Source organism: Schistocerca americana, chromosome 8, assembly GCF_021461395.2.
Source record: "Schistocerca americana isolate TAMUIC-IGC-003095 chromosome 8, iqSchAmer2.1, whole genome shotgun sequence".
NCBI classification, from domain to species: Eukaryota; Metazoa; Arthropoda; class Insecta; order Orthoptera; family Acrididae; genus Schistocerca; species Schistocerca americana.
In genome coordinates, this window is record NC_060126.1 from 133,627,182 (window position 1) to 133,645,689 (window position 18,508).

An 18,508-nucleotide genomic window follows, 5' to 3' on the forward strand; every position below is an offset into this window, starting at 1 on the left:
CCTGTAATCATCTTGGCAATGTCTTGGTGTCTATTACTGGAGTGGCTTGGTGTTCATTTTGTTCGACGTGTCCAGAAGGGTCACAAAGACAACCACACCAACACTGGTGCCTTCATTCTGGCTTTCAAGGATGATACCCTCCGAGAGAAGGTCAAGGTTATATGCTACAGATGTGACGTGAGGCTGTACGTCTCTCCACCTATGCGGTGCTTTCGGTGCTTGTGTTTTGGGCATATGTCTTCCACTTGTATGGCAGACCCTCTGCATGATGACTGTGACACCCAATCCATGAGGGAAGCCCCTGTGTTCCACCATCTGTGTGTGTCAATTGTGCTAACCCCCACTCCTCTTGCTCACCGGATTACCTGGCATACAAGAGAGAAATTGCTTACAAGAGAGAAATGAAGATCCAAGAATACAAGTCCCTAGATCGCTTGTCTTATCCTGAGGCTCGCAAAAAGTGTGAGAGACTCCATCTAGAGTCACTATCTTCAACTTTTGTCTCTGTTACTTTGTTTCCTCCTCCTATTTCTTCCTTACCCCAGTCCCATCCCCCTCTTCCCTCCCCCTCCCCCTCCCCCTCACCTCATCAAAGAAGTGCCCCCCTTCTTCAGCATTTGCCGGTGATAGGGCTCCCTCCTGGACTCATCTCCCCGGTGTGTCTCAGGCTGGATGACTCCTGCCACCACTTGGCCACGAGACACACTATCTGTGTGCCCGAAGGTCACCCGCTCTCTGTCAGTTCCAGTTCTTGCAGATGCCTGTACTCCCTTTGTGCATTGCCCTCCTCCACCTCTGAAAGAGAAGAAGAAGAAAAAACATAAATCCGAAGACAAGGCACCCCCGATGCCCCTGGAGGTGCCATCTCACTCCTCACAACCTGAGTCTGACGGATTTATGGATGTCACCCCATCCTTGTTGGTGACGGGTACTGACCTTTATGTCTAACTTGGACTCTCGCCACATGATCATGCAGTCGAAATGCAACGTTTTGTCTCCTCCTATTCTGCATTCCGTCTTGTTCTTCAAGAAACACTTTTCCTTGATGACCAGTCTCCAACATTTCCTGGTTATCGGACGTTCTGTTGGAATCATGCCGGCACTGAGGTAGCATCTGGTGGAGGCTGCACTTTGCTTCGCTCCAATGTCATTAGTGACTGGATCCCCCTATATACCAACTTGGAAGCAATAATGATTCAAGTCCGAACAACTCTGGCAATCACTTCCAGGCAGGTCACTTCCTTATGTTGAACTGTCTACCTTAATCCAGAAACTCCTGCCCCTGATTCCCCTCCTTGGGGACTTCAATGCCCACCACCCACTGTGGTTGAGTGTCTCTTCAATGGGCAGAGGTCTCCTAATTGACCAACTTATCACAGACCTCAATTTGTCTCTCCTCAATGACAGTTCCCCTATCCACTTCAGTACCGCTCATGGCACCTTCTCTGCTATCGATCTCACAATCTCCTCCCGTGTCCTCGTGGCTTCCCTACATTGGTCATCCCATGATGACCTTTGTGAAAGTGACCACTTTCAGGTGATTCTATTGTTCCCCTGCTGCCACCAGGCATCCTGCAGGGCCAATTGGACTTTATGTATGTCTACTGTGCACTTTGACATCTCCCTTTCGAGTTCCATTGATGTAGACATGCAAGGCATCCCTGCCGCAATTCTTCATGGTGCTGGCACTGCTATCCCCCTATCCACAGGTCCCCTCATCATTGACTGGTACCATGGTAGACCAAGGATGTTGCCGTCGCTGTCCAGGACTGCCAACAGATGCTGCAGCGATTTAAGCGACACCCTTCACAGGCAAACATCCTCGGTTTTAAGTGTCTCAGTTCTAAGGCAATACCTTATTAAGCAGAGTAAAAATGAATGCTGGGAGCACTCTGTTTCCTCCCTGGAGACGTATGCCTCTTCATCGCAGGTGTGGTCCAAGCTACATGTCCAGGGTCCTAACCTCCAAGGTGCCCTGGGCACTGATCCATTGGTCCTCACGCAACACCTCACGATACACTTCCCGACGGCATTGGCTTCCTATTCCTGTCCTACTACCTTTCTTCAGAAGAAACACAGAGATGAACAGATCCCCCTCTGTTTCATGCCACACCAAGCTGAATTCTATAACGCACCCCTGAATGGGAATTCTTGCAGATTCTTACCTCTTCCTGATACACGGCCCCAGGCCCAGATTCCTTCCACAACTAGATGATCCAACACTTGGACGTTCCCCAGAGGCAACATATCCTCAGGGTCTCCAACTGCATTTGGCTCGCAGGTGCTTTACTGTCACATTGGCGAGACAGTATAGTTATGCCCATCCTTAAGCCCAGGAAGAACCCAATGTCTCTCGGCAGCTACCGCCCAAGTAGCCTGACGAATGTACTTTGTAAACTGCTCAAGAGGATGGTCAGCTTCAGATTATGTTGGGTACTTGAATTTCAGGGCCTTTTGTTCTCATAACAGTATGGTTTCCAGGCAGGATGCTCTACAGCTGACTATTTACTCAGATTGGAATCAGCCATCCAACAGGCTTTCTCACCGCTGGCACCTTCTCGTAGTCTTCTTTGACCAACATAGGGCATACGAGATGGTGTGGCGCCATCACATTTTAGTTGCCCTCCATAACTGGGGCTTCTGTGGTCCCCTTCTGATTTGTATCTCACCAGCTCTTCCAGGTTCAAGTTGGCACTTCACTCAGCACCCTCGGATTCAGGTGAATGGTATCCCACAAGGTTCTGTACTAAGTGTCACACTCCCCCCCCCCCCCCCTCCCCCCACCCCCACCCCGGGCATTGTATATCGACGATTTTTGCATCTGGTGCAGCTCCCACTCCATAGCATCTGCTGAGCACCGGCTCCAAGGCGCCATCCAACAGGCCTCTGCATGGGCCACCTCCCATGGCCTCCAATTTTCTCCCTCTAAAACACGGGTTATGCATTTTTGCCGTCGACCTATAGTACACCCCAATCCAGAACTTTCTTTAGGTAACTAGCTCCTCGATGTTGTAGCAAAGTCCCATTTATTGGGCCTTATTTTTGCTAGCAAACTGTCATGGCTGCCCCACATTCGCCACATAAAGAGTACATGTATGCAGAAGCTTAATGCTCTCCATCTCCTGGCCCACACATCTTGGGGTGCAGATCATTCCACTCTTCTCCATCTTTACCGTGCTCTGGTCTTATCCAGACTAGATTATGGTAGTCAGGTTTATGGCTCAGCAGTTTCTTCCACTTTGAAACTGCTCGACCCTGTCCGTCATTGTGGGGTGCATCTGGCTATTGTGCTTTTCGCACTAGTCCCATTGATTGTCTCCTCGCAGAAGTGGGGATTCCCCTTTTACACATACGATGTAGCCAACTCCTTTCTTCTTATGTAATCACCATTCGCCAATTCCCTGACCATCCTGTTACCCTGTGCTCTTTGCCAGTGAGGGATGTCTTCCATCTAATACCCGCCCTTGAGTGGGATTGCTGGTTGGTATGCGTCTCACTTCCCTCTGTCAGGATCTCCACTTCCAATCACTGGACTGCGCCCCTTGTTTTTCCTCTCATAACCCCCCCCCCTCCCCCACCCTCCAGATGGTGCCTAGACCATGGAGTAGGACTGGTCTATTCCAGGGTCCTAAGATCTCTGTCACTCCTATGCTTTTCCAGCGTCTTGTGTGTGCCATCCTATCAGAGTTCCAGGGTGCCACCATCTCTTACACTAGTGATTCTAAGACAATTGATACAGTGGCATATGCTTTCATGTCTCCTACTGGTTTAGAACACCATTTATTGCGGGGCTCATGTAGTGTGTTCTCAGCAGAGCTTGTAGCCCTTCACAGGGCCCTCCTTTTTGTTCCTCAGGCCTCCCTCCACAGTGTTTTACTTTGTTCAGACTTAATGAGCAGCCTGCAGGCTATTGACCGATCTTACTCTCGTTAACCTATGGTCTCTGCTATCCATGACCTTCTCTCTGCCCTTGAGTGTGCCGCCTGCTCAGCTGTCTTTCTCTGGGTCCCAAATCATGGGCATCCCAGGAAATGAACTGGCTGAGCATTGGGCTAGAGAAGCAGATACTTAGCCCCCATTCCCTTTCACGATTCCAGTTGCAGATATGTGATCTACATCAAATCTCTCTTTGCCCAAAAGTGGAATGCCATCTGGAGCGCTATTGCTCATATTAATGAACTCCGCACAATCAAGGAGTCTACTGCAGTTTGGCACTCTTCCTTCTGCTCCTCTCAGAAGAAGTCCACTTTGTTATACTGTTTATGCATTAGTCATACCTGGCTCACCCATTGTTTCCTCCTACATAGTGACCCAACCCCACAGTGTGGTTGTGAAGCCAGACTGACGACATCCCTCATATTGGAGGAATGTTCCCTTCTTTTGGCCCTTTGTGTTAAGTATAGTCTTCCGATTCCTTAAATTTAATATTAGCAGACAATCCACGGGTGGTTGAACTGGTCCTCAGTTTCCTCCGTGAAAGTGGTTTTTATTTCCAGGTATAAGGTTCTACTTTTGTCTTGGATTAGGGGCAGGTTGGTTGTGGTTTTTTTTCCAGTCTTCTCAGTCTGTGACCCCATGACCGCCTACTTTTTTCCAGTTTTTGGATTTGGTTCTACCCATTATGACTTTTACTGTGTGTGTTTAATGTTCATTATTTTATAATTTGATTCCCCTGATTGGATCTGTCCGCTTTTAGCGGACCCTCTTTCTTCTCTGACTACCTTCCGAATCGTGGGACTGATGGCATCGCCGTTTGGTCCCATAACTCCTCTCAATTAATCAGTCAATCAGTTGTCTGCATCTTCCAATTCTATAATATTGCCTTCAAGTTCATCTCCCTTGCACAGACCCTCTATATACTCTTTTCACCTTTCAACTTTCCCTTCTTTGCTTTGAACTGGTTTTTCATCTGAGCACTTGATATTTATATAGCTGCTTCTGTTTTCTCCAAAAGTCTCCTTAACTTTCCTGCAGGCATTATCTATCTTTCCCCTAGTGAAACATGATTATAATTCCTTACATTTGCCCTCTAATCTCATTTTTAGATGTTTGTATTCCCTTTCACCTTCTTGATTTGCTGCATTTTTATATTTTCTCCTTTCATCAATTAAATTCAATTTATCCTGTGTTATCCAATGGTTTCTACTAGGTCTTTTCTTTTTACCTATTTGATCCTCTGCAGCCTACATCATTTTATCTCTTGAAGCTACCCATTCATATTCTACTGTATTCCTTTCCTCTGTTCTAGTTAACTGTTGCCTAATACTCCTTCTGAAACTCTCAACAATATCTGGCTCTTCCAACTTATCCAGGTCCAATCTCCTTAATTTCCTACCTTCTTGCAGTTTCTTCAATTTTAATCTACAGCTCATAACAAGAAATTGTGGTCAGAGTTCACATCAGTCCCTGGAAATGTCTTGCAATTTTAAATCAACTTCTGAAATCTGTGTCTTGCCATTATGTAATCAGTCTGAAACTTTCCAGTGTCTCTAGGTCTCTTCCAGGTACACAGCCTCATTTCATGGTTCTTAAACCAAGTGTTATTGATGATTAAAGTGTGCTCTGTGCAAAATTTTACCAGGCAGCTTCCTCTTTCATTTCTTTCCCCCAGTCCATAGTCACCTAGTATTTTTCCTTCTCTTCCTTTTCCTACTTTTCCATCACAACTAAATTTCATCATCTACGGAGCTAGTTGGCATGTAAACATGTACTACTGAGGTATGTATGGACTTTGTGTCTGTCTTATCAACGATAATGTGTTCAGTACACTGTTCATGGTAGCTTACACGCACTCTTGTTTTGTTACTCATTATTACCACTATTTGATTTTGCATTTATAACCCTGTATTCACCTGACCAGAAGTCCTACTCCTCCTGCCACTGAACTTCACTAATTCCCATTATATCTAACTTCAACCTATCCATTTCCCTTTTAAAATTTTCTATCCTATCTGCCTGATTTTGGGGTCTAACATTCTACACTCTGGTCCTTATATATATAAAGGACTAATTTTGTTACCAGAAATCTCGAAAACTTGATCGATTTACTTCGGATTTTTACACATTATTGTAATAAACATGGGATGGCATAAGTTGCATATTTCTTAAATATATGTGGTACATAAATAGATATGTAATATATAAAGGGAAAATGTTAGCAAAAGTCTCAAAGTTCTTCATCGATTTACTTCATAATTTTACATGAGACTCTAATAAACATTTTCACAGACTTAGGCTGTGCTGTGAAAATGCACAGTTTCATTTTCTTTCTCATAGTCCATTTTAACTATGATAGCAGAGCATTTCAACCCTTGACAAATTGCTTCTCACATATACGCTGCCGGAAAAAAATTAGTACACCTGGAAAGATGACGTCAATTTTTATCTGATGACAGCTTATGCCACCTTGGGTATAGCAGATGTACTGATAATGGTTTCAATGTCATTTGCCAACAAATAGCATAGCGGACTAGCTACCACAGCAACGTCGTGTCTACCCAAAATATGGAATGTTCCCAGCCAGAAGGCTCAGTGTAATGCAAACATGTGAAGCAACCGGGCAACCAAGCCACAGAGATGCAATCATGTTTTCTACAACCAACAGAGCGACTTTGAAAGGGGTCAAATAATGGCCTTCTGAGTGGCAGGATGGTTCTTTCCGAGAACAGCCATACAAGTTGCATGTGCTGTGCCAGTTGTGCAATGGTGCTGGTATCAGTGGCTATTTGAACATTCTCACACACATAGACTAGTTTCTGGGTGTCTACTCAGCAAAGATGCCTGCCAGGATTGTCATATTGTAAGGACAGTAGTGGCAGATTGTACAGCTGTCACAGCACAGATAAGAGGCCTTGAGAGCTGAGACATTTCAACACAAACTGTTGTGAACAGGTTATTGATAGTGGGACTACAGGCACACACACCTATAGCCCATCTTCCACTCATGCTACAGCATCAACATACACAGCTCAACTGGCACTGGCACAGGATGACTTGGAAGATGGAGTGGCATGCTGTGATCAGAGATGAATGCAGATCCTGCCTGCATGCAAGTGATGGTCATTTTTGCATACAATGTAGACCTTGTGAGCGCTGTCACGTAGAGTGCATGCATCCAGTACTCACTCGCCCCATCCCAGGCCTTATGGTCTGAGATGTGATAAGCTACAACTCTCATTCACCTTTGGTGTTTCTGGAGGGGTTGCTAACCAGTGCTTTGTATCTGCAGAATGTTATCACATCTGTTCTGTTGCCGTTCTTGAAAACAGGAAAGTGATGTGTTGTTCCAATAGGATAATGCTCGCTCACATACTGCCTGTGAAACTCAACGTCCTGTACAAGACGTGCAGCAGCTTGCCTGCCCAGTATGATCTCAGGACTCATATGATGGGACAAGAAGTGACATGTGCAACTCGTCAACCAACAACTGTTGCAGAACTACGTGAACAGGTCGAGCAGGCAGGACAGAATTCGCCATGTGTATGATTGACTGGATGCTAGAGTCAGCACATGCCACCCATGGAGGTTACACTATGTAATAATATGGGTGTTTTGGCATTGAATGAATCCTGACAGACCCAGCCAGCAGCTGCACAGATTTCTCTCATACGTCATTCTTGGGGAAGTAGGACATGGGCAGAGAGAATGGGGAGCAGGAGATGGAGAGAGAGAGAGAGAGAGAGAGAGAGAGAGAGAGGGAGAGAGAGCATATGGTGGATAGAGATAGGGGGGATGAGAAAGAGAGATGAAAAATAAGGGGGACGGGGGAGGAGGTGGATAGAGAACGGGAGGAAAAGGTAATTAGGATGTATATACAATTCCCATACATAGGTAGCAACCGCAAAGCATTGCCGTATTCACTAGTGAATAAATACTCTCAAGTTTGTAGAAATTTCTGCTGTCCTGTTCAGGTGCCTTCATTCTCCAATTTTGTTGTAATTATACAAAACTTAACATCATCATATGATGCAAATCCATCCACGGTCTTTCAGTGTGACCTCATTACATTACTATTCACCGAAACTTTAGCATACATTGTTTGCAAAAAGCCACTGTATGATTTCTGTAGTGTGTAACATTTGAGAGACTGATAGAGATCACAATCAAAAACTCAGTTTTCCCAATTTTCTCTACCTTCAGTGCCATTCTAAACCAAATGCATCTCATTGAAGAAAAAAGATTAAGGCACATTTCTGGTGCTTGTCAAACAAACTCATTCAAATACTTACCAGCACTGACAAAAGTAATCAGCACATAAACTTCCTGGGAAGCCATTCATAGAGGTCCCAACAAAGTGTGTGAATAACCTAGTAGCTAGCCAGCTAACTCAGAACATGGTTGTATATGCAAGCACGTTAATGCCTGCATGGAATCGACATGTTTCCCTACTGTATTATCATAATGAAAATTTGCTTCAGAAAACTGTAAAATTATAAGAACTGCATTCCGGAGGTGAAATTCCTAACAATACTGATGCAGCAAATTTGTTGTTGTTGCTGCTGCTGCTGCTTCTGCTGCTGTCGCATTCGCATTCGCTGCTGCTGCTGCTGTCTTTAGTCCAGTCATTGGTCTGACGCAGTTCCCCATGCTAGTTCATCCTGTCCAAGCCTCATCATCCCTGCCTAACTACTGCAGTGAACAAATGCGGCTATTTTTGCACTGTGACTGTTACTTATTTAAACTTTTTCTTGTTTCACAACCAGTTGTTGCTTTTTAAGCAGTTAGCTGTATACAAAAGCACACTGTGTTACATTGTTGCGTTGGCTATATAGTGTTCTTTTCTGTAAAGATAATCACTGGATAATGACTTAAAAAACCAAAACTACTGATTGTGAAACAAAAGAAAGGATCTAATAAATAATAGCCTGAACTGAACTTTGGGGTGGGGGGTGGGGGGGGGGGGGGGGAGGGTGCTAACAGTAAGTGTATGGCTGTGGTACACTCAGTGAAGAAAATATACAAGTACTGCAAGCTACATCCATTTTAACCTCCTTATTGTGTTCAAACCTCGATTTCCATCTACAGTTTTACCTCCACTTCCCCGTATTTCTGAACTGACAATTCCTTTATCTCTCATGATGTCCTACCCACCAATCGCATCTTTTAGTCAAATTGTGCCATAAATTTCTTGTTCCCCAATTAGATTTAGCACCTCCTCATTAGTTACTTGCTCTACCCATCTAATATTCAACTTTCTTCTGTAGCAATGCATTTCAAAAGCTTCTTTTGTCTTGTTTCAACTGTTTATCATGAGCACGTCACTTCCATATTCTAAGGCTACACTCCAGGCAGATACTTTCATTAACATGTAAAAGTAGAAAAAACTATACCAAGCTTCTGGAATCATTAATCCTGCCCCAAGAAGGAAAGAAGGCTGGCTTTGGAAAGGTTAGAAAGCAGAAGCAGATCACTCAGACCCCAAGTTCTGATTGACTCACTTGTTGCGAGTATATTCCTAATAGGCATTACTTTTTCTGTAGTTTTATGTAGGGTGCTGGATGTAACATTGATAAGATTTCTTATCCATGGTATTAATGAACCAATTTTCTGTGTTCCCAATAGAAAATCATTATTAAAAATTGTTACAACTGGTAAACTGTTGATACTGAATTTTATTGCGTAACATTCTTTGATGGAAAATTTGTCTTTGGGTTGCTTCATATACAGGGTGGCGCACGAAATGTGTTACCATTTTGTTTTTGAATATAAACTTTATTGTCAATACAATCTGAAAGGAACATATACTACAATGAAGAGCCGTCTATGGAGATATGTTCTAACTCAGCACATGCTCAATATGGCCACCATTTAGTTTCCTAACTTCCTTCAAACGAAAACTGAAGTTAGTGATTACCCTACGGCACATGTCTTCCATAATTTCACTGCAAGCTTGAAGAATGAGTCTTCTGAGCTCCATTAAATCACGTGGACATTTCGGGAAAATTTTTTCCTTTAGGTACTCCCAAAGAAAAAAGTCACATGGATTGAGGCCTGGACTATTGTGGGGCCAATTTTGTCCATCATTGATGCGACCTGGAGACCTGAGTGAAATGATCTACATGTCAAAATGCTCGTGTAAAAACTCCAACACAGTGTTTGCAGTATGTGGCCTTGCTCCATCTTGTATGAACCACTGCGTGTTGAAGGGCAAGGCAGTAGCAAGAAGCTGTGGAATGAAGCTATTGCGAAGCATGCTCAAATGACGCTCGCTGTTCACAGTTTCTTCAAAGAGAAACGGTCCAGTAAGTCCGTGACTGGAAATTGCTGCCCACACTGTAATCCTCGGAGCATAATGTTGTCGTTCATGAAGCACTTGTGGGTTTTAAGTGGCCTAAAAGAGTACACTTTGTTTGTTAACCACACCATCTAAATGAAAATGCACCTAGTCTGAAAACCAAACGTTGTTGAGGGTTTCTTCCCTATCCTCCGCCCACTGCTGCTTGTGTTCTTCAGTGAGCTTCTGTACACAGGTTATCTTGTATGGAGGTCACTTTTAAGAATGCATTGAACGGAGTGTCTGGATATTCCCGGTTGCACTGCTGCCTTTCTACACGATTTCCCGGGACTTCTCTGTACAGCAACTCGTACCGCTTCAGTATTCTCCGGCGAACAAACAGGCTTAGGTGGAGGTCGCTTCGCTTCCAATACTGTTCCTTCCTGTACAAATTTATCGTACAACCTATGGATGGTCTTTTTGCAAGGGACCCATCATGTGTTAAACTGTTGTCGAAAATGCCTCTGAGTCACAATAATACTTTTCGTTTAATGAAAAAGAACACAATTGCCAATCGTTGCTGTGTTGTCAGTCTTCCATTGTTAGCCATTACTGCTTACCAGTCTCGTAGCGGCAGTATCGTGAATTACACGTCATTTCGTAACTCATTTGTATTTCCAAGCTCTGCTGGTACTGCTGTAGAGATCCCAGTGGGATATCTAATGTGCGTCGTAAATTGTGAAAGAAACAATTGGTAACAAATTTCATGCGCCACCATGTATATTGGACAAGCGTCTTAGTGGATCCATTGCTAAGACCTCCCCTCCCTCTTGTTCATTATAAATTAGTTCAAGATGTCACTTAACTTGTATAACATACCTGTTCGCTAAAGGTATATGATTTTTACATGTTTTTTTCCTACTTCTTAAAATGACCATTTGATTACTTCATTTACTTTACCCAAAATATCACGAATTTACATAGCTAGTTTTCTGTATTGATTCATGATGTTTGCTCTTCTCAGAATATTTATTACTGTAGTATGCAACCAAATTGTTTCCTACAGGTAATATACATCTCCTTTTTTCTTCTTATGAACTGTTTCTACAACATGTGTATGGTAAAACAATGGAAAATCCAAGATGGAATGTAAAAATATTATGAAAAGAATGTTTGTTACTCACCATATAGCAGAGATGCTGAGTCGCAGAAAGGCACAACAAAAGGCTATCGGAAAGTTAGCTTTCAGCCAACAAGACTTTTGTCAAAAATGATACACACATGCGTGCGTGCACGCCTGTGCGCACACAAAACCCACAGTCTCTGGCAGCTGTAGCCAGCCCGTGGTTCATCACAGCATACAAATTTTAAGGAGAAATAAAATACACCTAAACGATGGAAAATCAAGTAGCAATGCATTGTCGGAAACACTTTCCAGGCATGATAGTAATGACACAAAACAAAATAAGAGGACACAAACAGGTTAAAGAATTCATTTTTCAAAACTTTCTTGAAGAGCGAGCCAATTGGTGAAGGGCGCCTTACATGGTGCATAGTGTCATCATGCGCTGAGATCTCTCGCATCCTTCGTCAGCGTGGATCTGCACTTTTGCTCATTCTCCAGCTGTTGGGCGAGGTCACCCTCCATCCTCTGTGCAGAATTGCTTTCTGCGCTGTCAACGATAATGGACTTCTTAGCTCATTTGCACGTGATATCCAGCATGGTAGCCAGTCCATTGTTGTGAGGCCGCCACATACCCTTTTGGTTGTAGCCCCCTGACCACACAGGGATCGCTCTGCTGATGCCTGTGCCAAGGAGTAGTTGCCTGTCACCCAGGGGCATCGGGACTCCCGACAATGGCCATCCTGACAGGTGACCTTTGCTGTGGCTGGGTGGAGCCTGTGGGGAGGGTCCCTGGTCGGAGTTGGTGGCATCAGGACGGATGACGCACCATCAAGCATAGTAAGTCATCTCTTGCTGGTGGTCAAACACCAGCAGTCTCTAAGCGATCAAGATCTAACTTCATTGCTATGAAATAACGACCCCAAATCGTCCCATCCCCCCCCCCCCCTCCCCTCCCCCATCTCCCTGGTCACACCATGGGAGGAACGTCAGGCTAAGGATGGCAGTGAAGCTTATTCATCCCGATACCTCATATGTACGAGAGTTGATGGGGAATCTTTCTTGTCAATGAAACCTCAGTTTTTTTGTGGAGCATTTGGAGGACAAGTTTGAGGAGGTGGAGGGCTTGTCCAAAATGTGGTCAGGGTCGGTCTTGATCAAAACAGCATCCTCTGCCCAGTCATGGGCACTACTCACCTGTGACAAGCTGGGGGATGTTTCTGTTTCCATCACGTCCCATAAGAGCTTAAATATGGTCCAGGACCTTCCTTCGCAGTTTGACGATGAGCTGCGCGCCATTTTAGAGCGGCGAGGTGTCCATTTCGTCCACTGGGGTCTGAGGGATAACCAAGTTGCCACCAGTGCCTCCATCTTGGCCTTTGAGGATGACCCAAGAAGGTCAAGGTGATGGTCTACCTTTGTGTGACGTGAAGCCATATATCCCTCCCGCTACGTGGTGCCTTAAGTGCTTGATGTTCGGCCATATGTCTTCCTGCTGTACTTCCAGCATCACCTGTCGGGATTGTGGACGTCCTTCACATCCCAATACTCCCTGTGCCCCTCCTCCCACCTGTGTCAACTGCGGAGAGCACCATTCGTCTTGCACACTAAACTGCAGGATTCTCCAGAAAGAAAGAAAAATAATGAAATGCAAGACCCTGAACCGACTGACCAACACTGAGGCTAAGAGAAAATATGAGAGGCTACATCCTGTACATATGAAGTCAGACTATGCCGCCACTACAACAACAGTTCTACCATCTTCTGTTCCTCTGTGTACAGTTGACTCTCAGAGCCTTCAGACTCCATCTGCCCCTTTGATGGTGGGGGGGGCACTTCCCTCCCTGTTGCTCCTGCATAACCTACTTCAGGAGCAACACCCCTCCAACCATCGGGGACGGCAGTCCCCACAGCGTAAGTCTTCTTTGGCTCCTCTTGCCAGGAAGGGATCCCTTGGGTCACTCCCCTCCCAGGTTCCTACCAGTGGCAAAGCTGACACCCGCCAGTAGCTGAAGCAACCACAGGTAGCTGGTTGTAGGGTTTGATGGTCCTCCTAAGTCCCTGAGACTGAAACAGTGAAGCCCTCCCAGCTGGACAAACCTAAGGAACAGCGAGAGAAACATAAAAAGAAAAAGACCCCCAAGAACCAAGGCAGCAGTGGCACGCACATCACCACTACCTACAAGCTCTGTGTCTGAGGATGAGGTGGAGATTCTGGCATCTGCTGAAGACCTAGATCTCACTGGATCCTCAGACACAATGGATGTTGAATGTTGATCGCACAGGTACTCATCAGGTGGCAGTAGGTGACCCTGAGGCATAGACTGCCTCATTGAATGTTTCATGCCTTCCTAGTCTCACGATCATGTAATCCTCCAGCGGAATTGCGATGGTTTTCTCTGCCACCTGGCTGAGCTACGGCAGCTGTTGAGCTTTACATCTACTTTCTGCATTGCCCTCCAGTAAACCTGGTTCCTGGCAATGAGGACCCCTGCCCTCCACAGCTGTAAGGGATATTACAGGAACTGTAGCGACTATAATAGAGTGTCAGGTGGAGTTTACCTCTATGTCCTGAACTCAGTATGCAGTGAACTTGTGTACCTTCAAACCCCTCATTAAGCTGTGGCTGTCAGGATAAGGACGACACAGGAAATAACTGTCTGCGATGTATATCTTCCTCCAGATGGTGCAATACACCTGAACGTATTGGCTGCACTGATTGATCAACTCCCTAAACCTTTCCTACTTTTGGGAGATTTTAACGCACATAACACCCCACCCAGCACCCCCCACATTTCAGTGAGGCACATGGCACGTATTCGGCCATGCCATTGATCTCTCAGTTTGCAGTCCTGGTGGCCTTCTCCCATCTATCCACTGGAGAGTACGTGATGACCTGTGTGGTAGAGTTCACTTCCCCATCTTCCTGTCACTCCATGGACATCTAATCAGACGGGTTTTAAACAAGGCAGACTGGGAAGCCTTCACCCCTGCTTTCACTGCTGAATCTCTCCCACATGGTGCCATTGATGTTGTCGTTGAGCATGTCACTATAATGATCGTTCCTGCGGCAGAAAATGCGATCCCTCATTCTTTAGGGTGCCCCCGGCGAAAGACAGTCCCTTGGTGGTCGCTGGAAGTCGCTGAAGCAATTAAAGAGCATCAGCGAGCTCTGCAGTGACATATGCGGCACCCTTCCATAGAGCACCTAATAGGCTTTTAGCCACTCTGTGCCCACGTTCGCCAGCTTATAAAACGATGGAAATAGGAGTGTTGGGAGAGGTACGTGTTGACCATTGGGTGCCATATGTCACATTCCCAAGTCTGGATGAAGATCAGGTGCCTTTTTGGATACCAGACCCCAACAGGTATCCCTGGCATTAACATCAATGGCGTGTTATCTACCGATGCAAACACAATTGCCGAGCGCTTTGCTGAGCACTATGCTGGAGCCTCTGCGTCGGAGAACTACCCTCAAGCCTTTCGCACCCTCAAACAGCAGATGGAAAGGAAAGTCCTCTCGTTCACTAAACGCCACAGTGAATCCTATAACACCCCATTAACAGAATGGGAACTCCTCAGCACCCTTTCACATAAACCCGACACAGCTCCTGGGCCGGATCAGATCCACAGTCAGATGATTAAATATCTCTCATCTGACTACAAGCAATATCTCCTCATCATCTTCAACCGGATCTGGCACTATGGCATCTTTCATTCACAATGGCGGGAGAGCACCATCATTCTGGTGCTCAAACCCGGTCAAAACACACGTGACGTGGATAGCTACCTGACCATCGGCCTCACCAACTTACTTTGTAAGCTGCTGGAACATATGGTGTGTCAACAGTTGGGTTGGGTCCTGGAGTCACATGACCTACTGGCTCCATGTCAGGGCAGCTTCTGCCAGGGTCCGTCTACCATTGATAATCTTGTGTCCCTCGAGTCTGCCATCCAAACAGCCTTTTCCCGATGCTAACATCTGGTTGCCATCTTTTTTGACTTACATAAAGCATATGACATGACCTGGCAACATCATATATTCTTGCCACATTGTATGAGTGGGGTCTCCAGTGCCCGCTCCCAATTTTTATCCGAAACTTCCTGTCACCCCATACTTTCCATGTCGAAGTCGGTGCCTCCCCTAGTTCCCCCTGCATTCCGCAGGGCTCCGTATTGAGTGTCTCTCTATTTTAGTGGCTGTTAATGGTCTAGCAGCAGCTTAAGGGTTGTAAGTCTCACCTTCTCTGTATGCGAATGACTTCTGCATTTCGTACAGCTCCTCCGTTACTGGTGTTACTGAGGCGCCTACAGCGAACCAGTCACAAGGCTGAGTCATGGGCTCTAGTCCATGGCTTCCAGTTTTCAGCTGTGAATTCGTGTGTCTTGCATTTCTGTTAGCATTGCACCGTTCATCCAGAACCAGAACTTTACCTTAATGACGATGCACTCACTATAGTGGAGACATACCGATTCTTAGGACTGGTTTTCGACGCCCGGTTGACTTGACTCCCTCACCTTCGTCAGCTTAAGCGGAAGTGATGGCAGCACCTCAGTGCCCTCCACTGCCAGAGGAACACCAACTGGGGTGCAGATCGCTTTAGGCTTCTGCAGCTCTGCGGAGCTCTTGTTCAATCCTGCCTTGACTATGGGAGTCTGGTTTACAGTTCGGTGGCGCCCTCAGTATTGTGTTTACTTGACCCAGTGCACTACTGTGGAGTTCGCCTAGCGACGGGAGCTTAGAACGAGTCCGGTGGCCAATGTCCTGGTGGAGGCCAGAGCCCTTCCATTGAAGGTTAGGCATGCACAACTGCTCGCCAGTTACGTTGCACACGTTCATAGTTCTCCTGTGTATCCGAATTAGCATCTGCTTTTCCCAACTACTGCACTTCATCTCCCGCATCGGCGGACCAGGTCAGGGCTTATGATTGCAGTCGCGCCCGGTCCCTTCTGTCTGAACTGGAGTCCTTCCCGTTACCACCTCTCCTCAAGGTCCATTCACGTACACCTCCATGATGTACACCTATGCCGCAGATTCTTCTGGGCCTTTCGCATGGCCCTAAGGACTCCGTTAACCTTGCGGCTCTCCACTATCACTTCCTCTTGATTCTCAGCATTTACCGGGGCCATGAATTGGTTTACACCGATGGCTCAATGGCTGATGGTCACTTAGGCTTTGTGTCTGTTCATGGAGGACATATTGAACAGCCTCGTTGCCAGATGGCTGCAGTGTTTTCACTTCAGAGCTGGTGACTATATCTCGTGCTCTTGAGCACATCTGCTCATTTCCTGGTGAGTCATTCCTCCTGTGTGTACTGACTCCTTGAACAGCCTACAAGCTATCGACCAGTGCTACCCTCGCTGTCTTTTGGTATTGTCCATTCAGGAGTCCATCTATGCCCTGGAACAGTCCCGCCATTCAGAGATGTTTGTGTGGACTGTGGACCCCAGGACACATCAGAATCCCAGGCAACAAACTTGCCAACAGGCTGGCCAAACAGGCTACGCGGAAACCAATTCTGGAGATGGGCATCTCTGAAATTTACCTGCGTTCTGTCTTATGCCATGGGGTTTTTTTGGCTTTGGGAGACGGAATGGCATAACGCACAACAAACTGTTTGTCATTAAGGAGACTGTGAAAGTGTGGAAGTCTTCCATGTGGTCCTCTCGCAGGGAATCAGTTGCCCTCTACCAGTTCCACATTGCCCATGGCTGCCTCCTCCGTTGCAAAGACCCACCTCCGTGTTGCTGTGGCTCAAAAATGATGGTCGTCCACCTCTCTCTGGACTGCCCACTTTTAGCCGCTCTGCAGCGGACTTTTTAACTTTCCCAGCACCCGACCTTCGGTGTTGGATGACAATGCCTCAGCAGCAGCTTTAGTTTTAGAATTTATTTGTGAAGGTGGGTTTTATCATTTGATGAAAGTTTTAGTACATGTCCTTTGTCCCTCTGTGTCCTCCACCCTAGCACTTTTAGGGTGGAGGTTTTGATGTGTTGCAGAGTGCCTGGCTTCTCCTTTTTATTCTCATGGTCAGCCAGCCATGGTAATGTGCTCATTTGTTTTGGTCTCTTGTACATGTTTCTTGAGTCTCAGTGGTTTTCTTGTCTGATTTTGTCTGTTTTAGTGTTTGTTGCCCTTCTCTCATTCCTGTGGTTTTCTCCTTTCTTCTAACTGTGTTGTGTATGTGTCTATTATTTTACTCCCACCCTTGTGGAAGTATTTTAACTAGGACAAGGGACCGATGACCTAGCAGTTTGGTCCCTCCCCCCTCTTTTAAACCAACCAACCAACGACAGAAACAAGAAAAGAAAAACAAAAACAGACAACAATTGTCATCAAAGAAGGTGTCTGAAAATACAACCCCGGACCGTGATGCAGGCCTCACATCTCCAGTGCACGGAAGATCTGATGTTCTTCATTGCGCCGGAGATGTGAGGCCTTCACCATGGTCTCGAGCCGTAATTTCAAACACCTTTGTTGATAATGATCCTTGTTTGTTTTCGTTCTTATTTCTTGGTTTCTGCTGCACGAAGCATAATAAACATGTTTTTAACCCTGTTACTTCCCTTAGTTACTTGTGTTTTGTGTTGTCACTACCACACCAGGAAAGCATTTCTGACCATGCATTGCTATGTGATTTTCCATCATCTAGGTGTACTCTCTCTCTCCTGAAAGTTTGTAATGACTGTGCCGAAAGACCCTGTCAAATTACTTCCCATGGATGTGCATTGGTATTTATGTGGCATAAGGAAGTCTACCAAAGTGTAAAAACTGAGCAGTCTGTGTTTTAAATATGTTTATAAATAAAATACACTGTATCTTCAGCTATCTGGTGTGTGAATATTGCAGAAAGCAGGAGTAATAGGTAATACAGTATTAATTATACTAAGTGTTAAATTTTTTTAGAATTTAATTAATTTAAACCCATTACTCACTTTTTCTACCGTTATCCCATTATAAAAACACAATATGCCCTTTATTAGCAAAACACAGAGGACAAACCACAGTTTCTCGGAAGCCAACTGGGAAGCAGCATAAAATAATGGCACCCTCTACAAGAATTCTGTTTGGCCGGAATGGAAGATATATCCTGGATGCTAAAACTTGTGGGAATGTTGGTCGATTTATCAATGTAAGTAGTCATCCGTTCTTCTCATCAGTGAAAACCAAT

The 18,508-nt window shown here is 45.5% G+C and overlaps 1 protein-coding gene across 1 annotated transcript in view; it reads left to right on the top strand.

Moving 5' to 3' along the window:
- The window catches only part of LOC124545625, a 409,511-nt gene that overhangs the window by 385,987 nt on the left and 5,016 nt on the right, over positions 1–18,508 (top strand). The window contains exon 29 of the mRNA XM_047124572.1: positions 18,321–18,469. Within this exon, the coding sequence (XP_046980528.1) occupies positions 18,321–18,469 (149 nt within the window). The remainder of the gene's footprint in view (positions 1–18,320; positions 18,470–18,508) is intronic.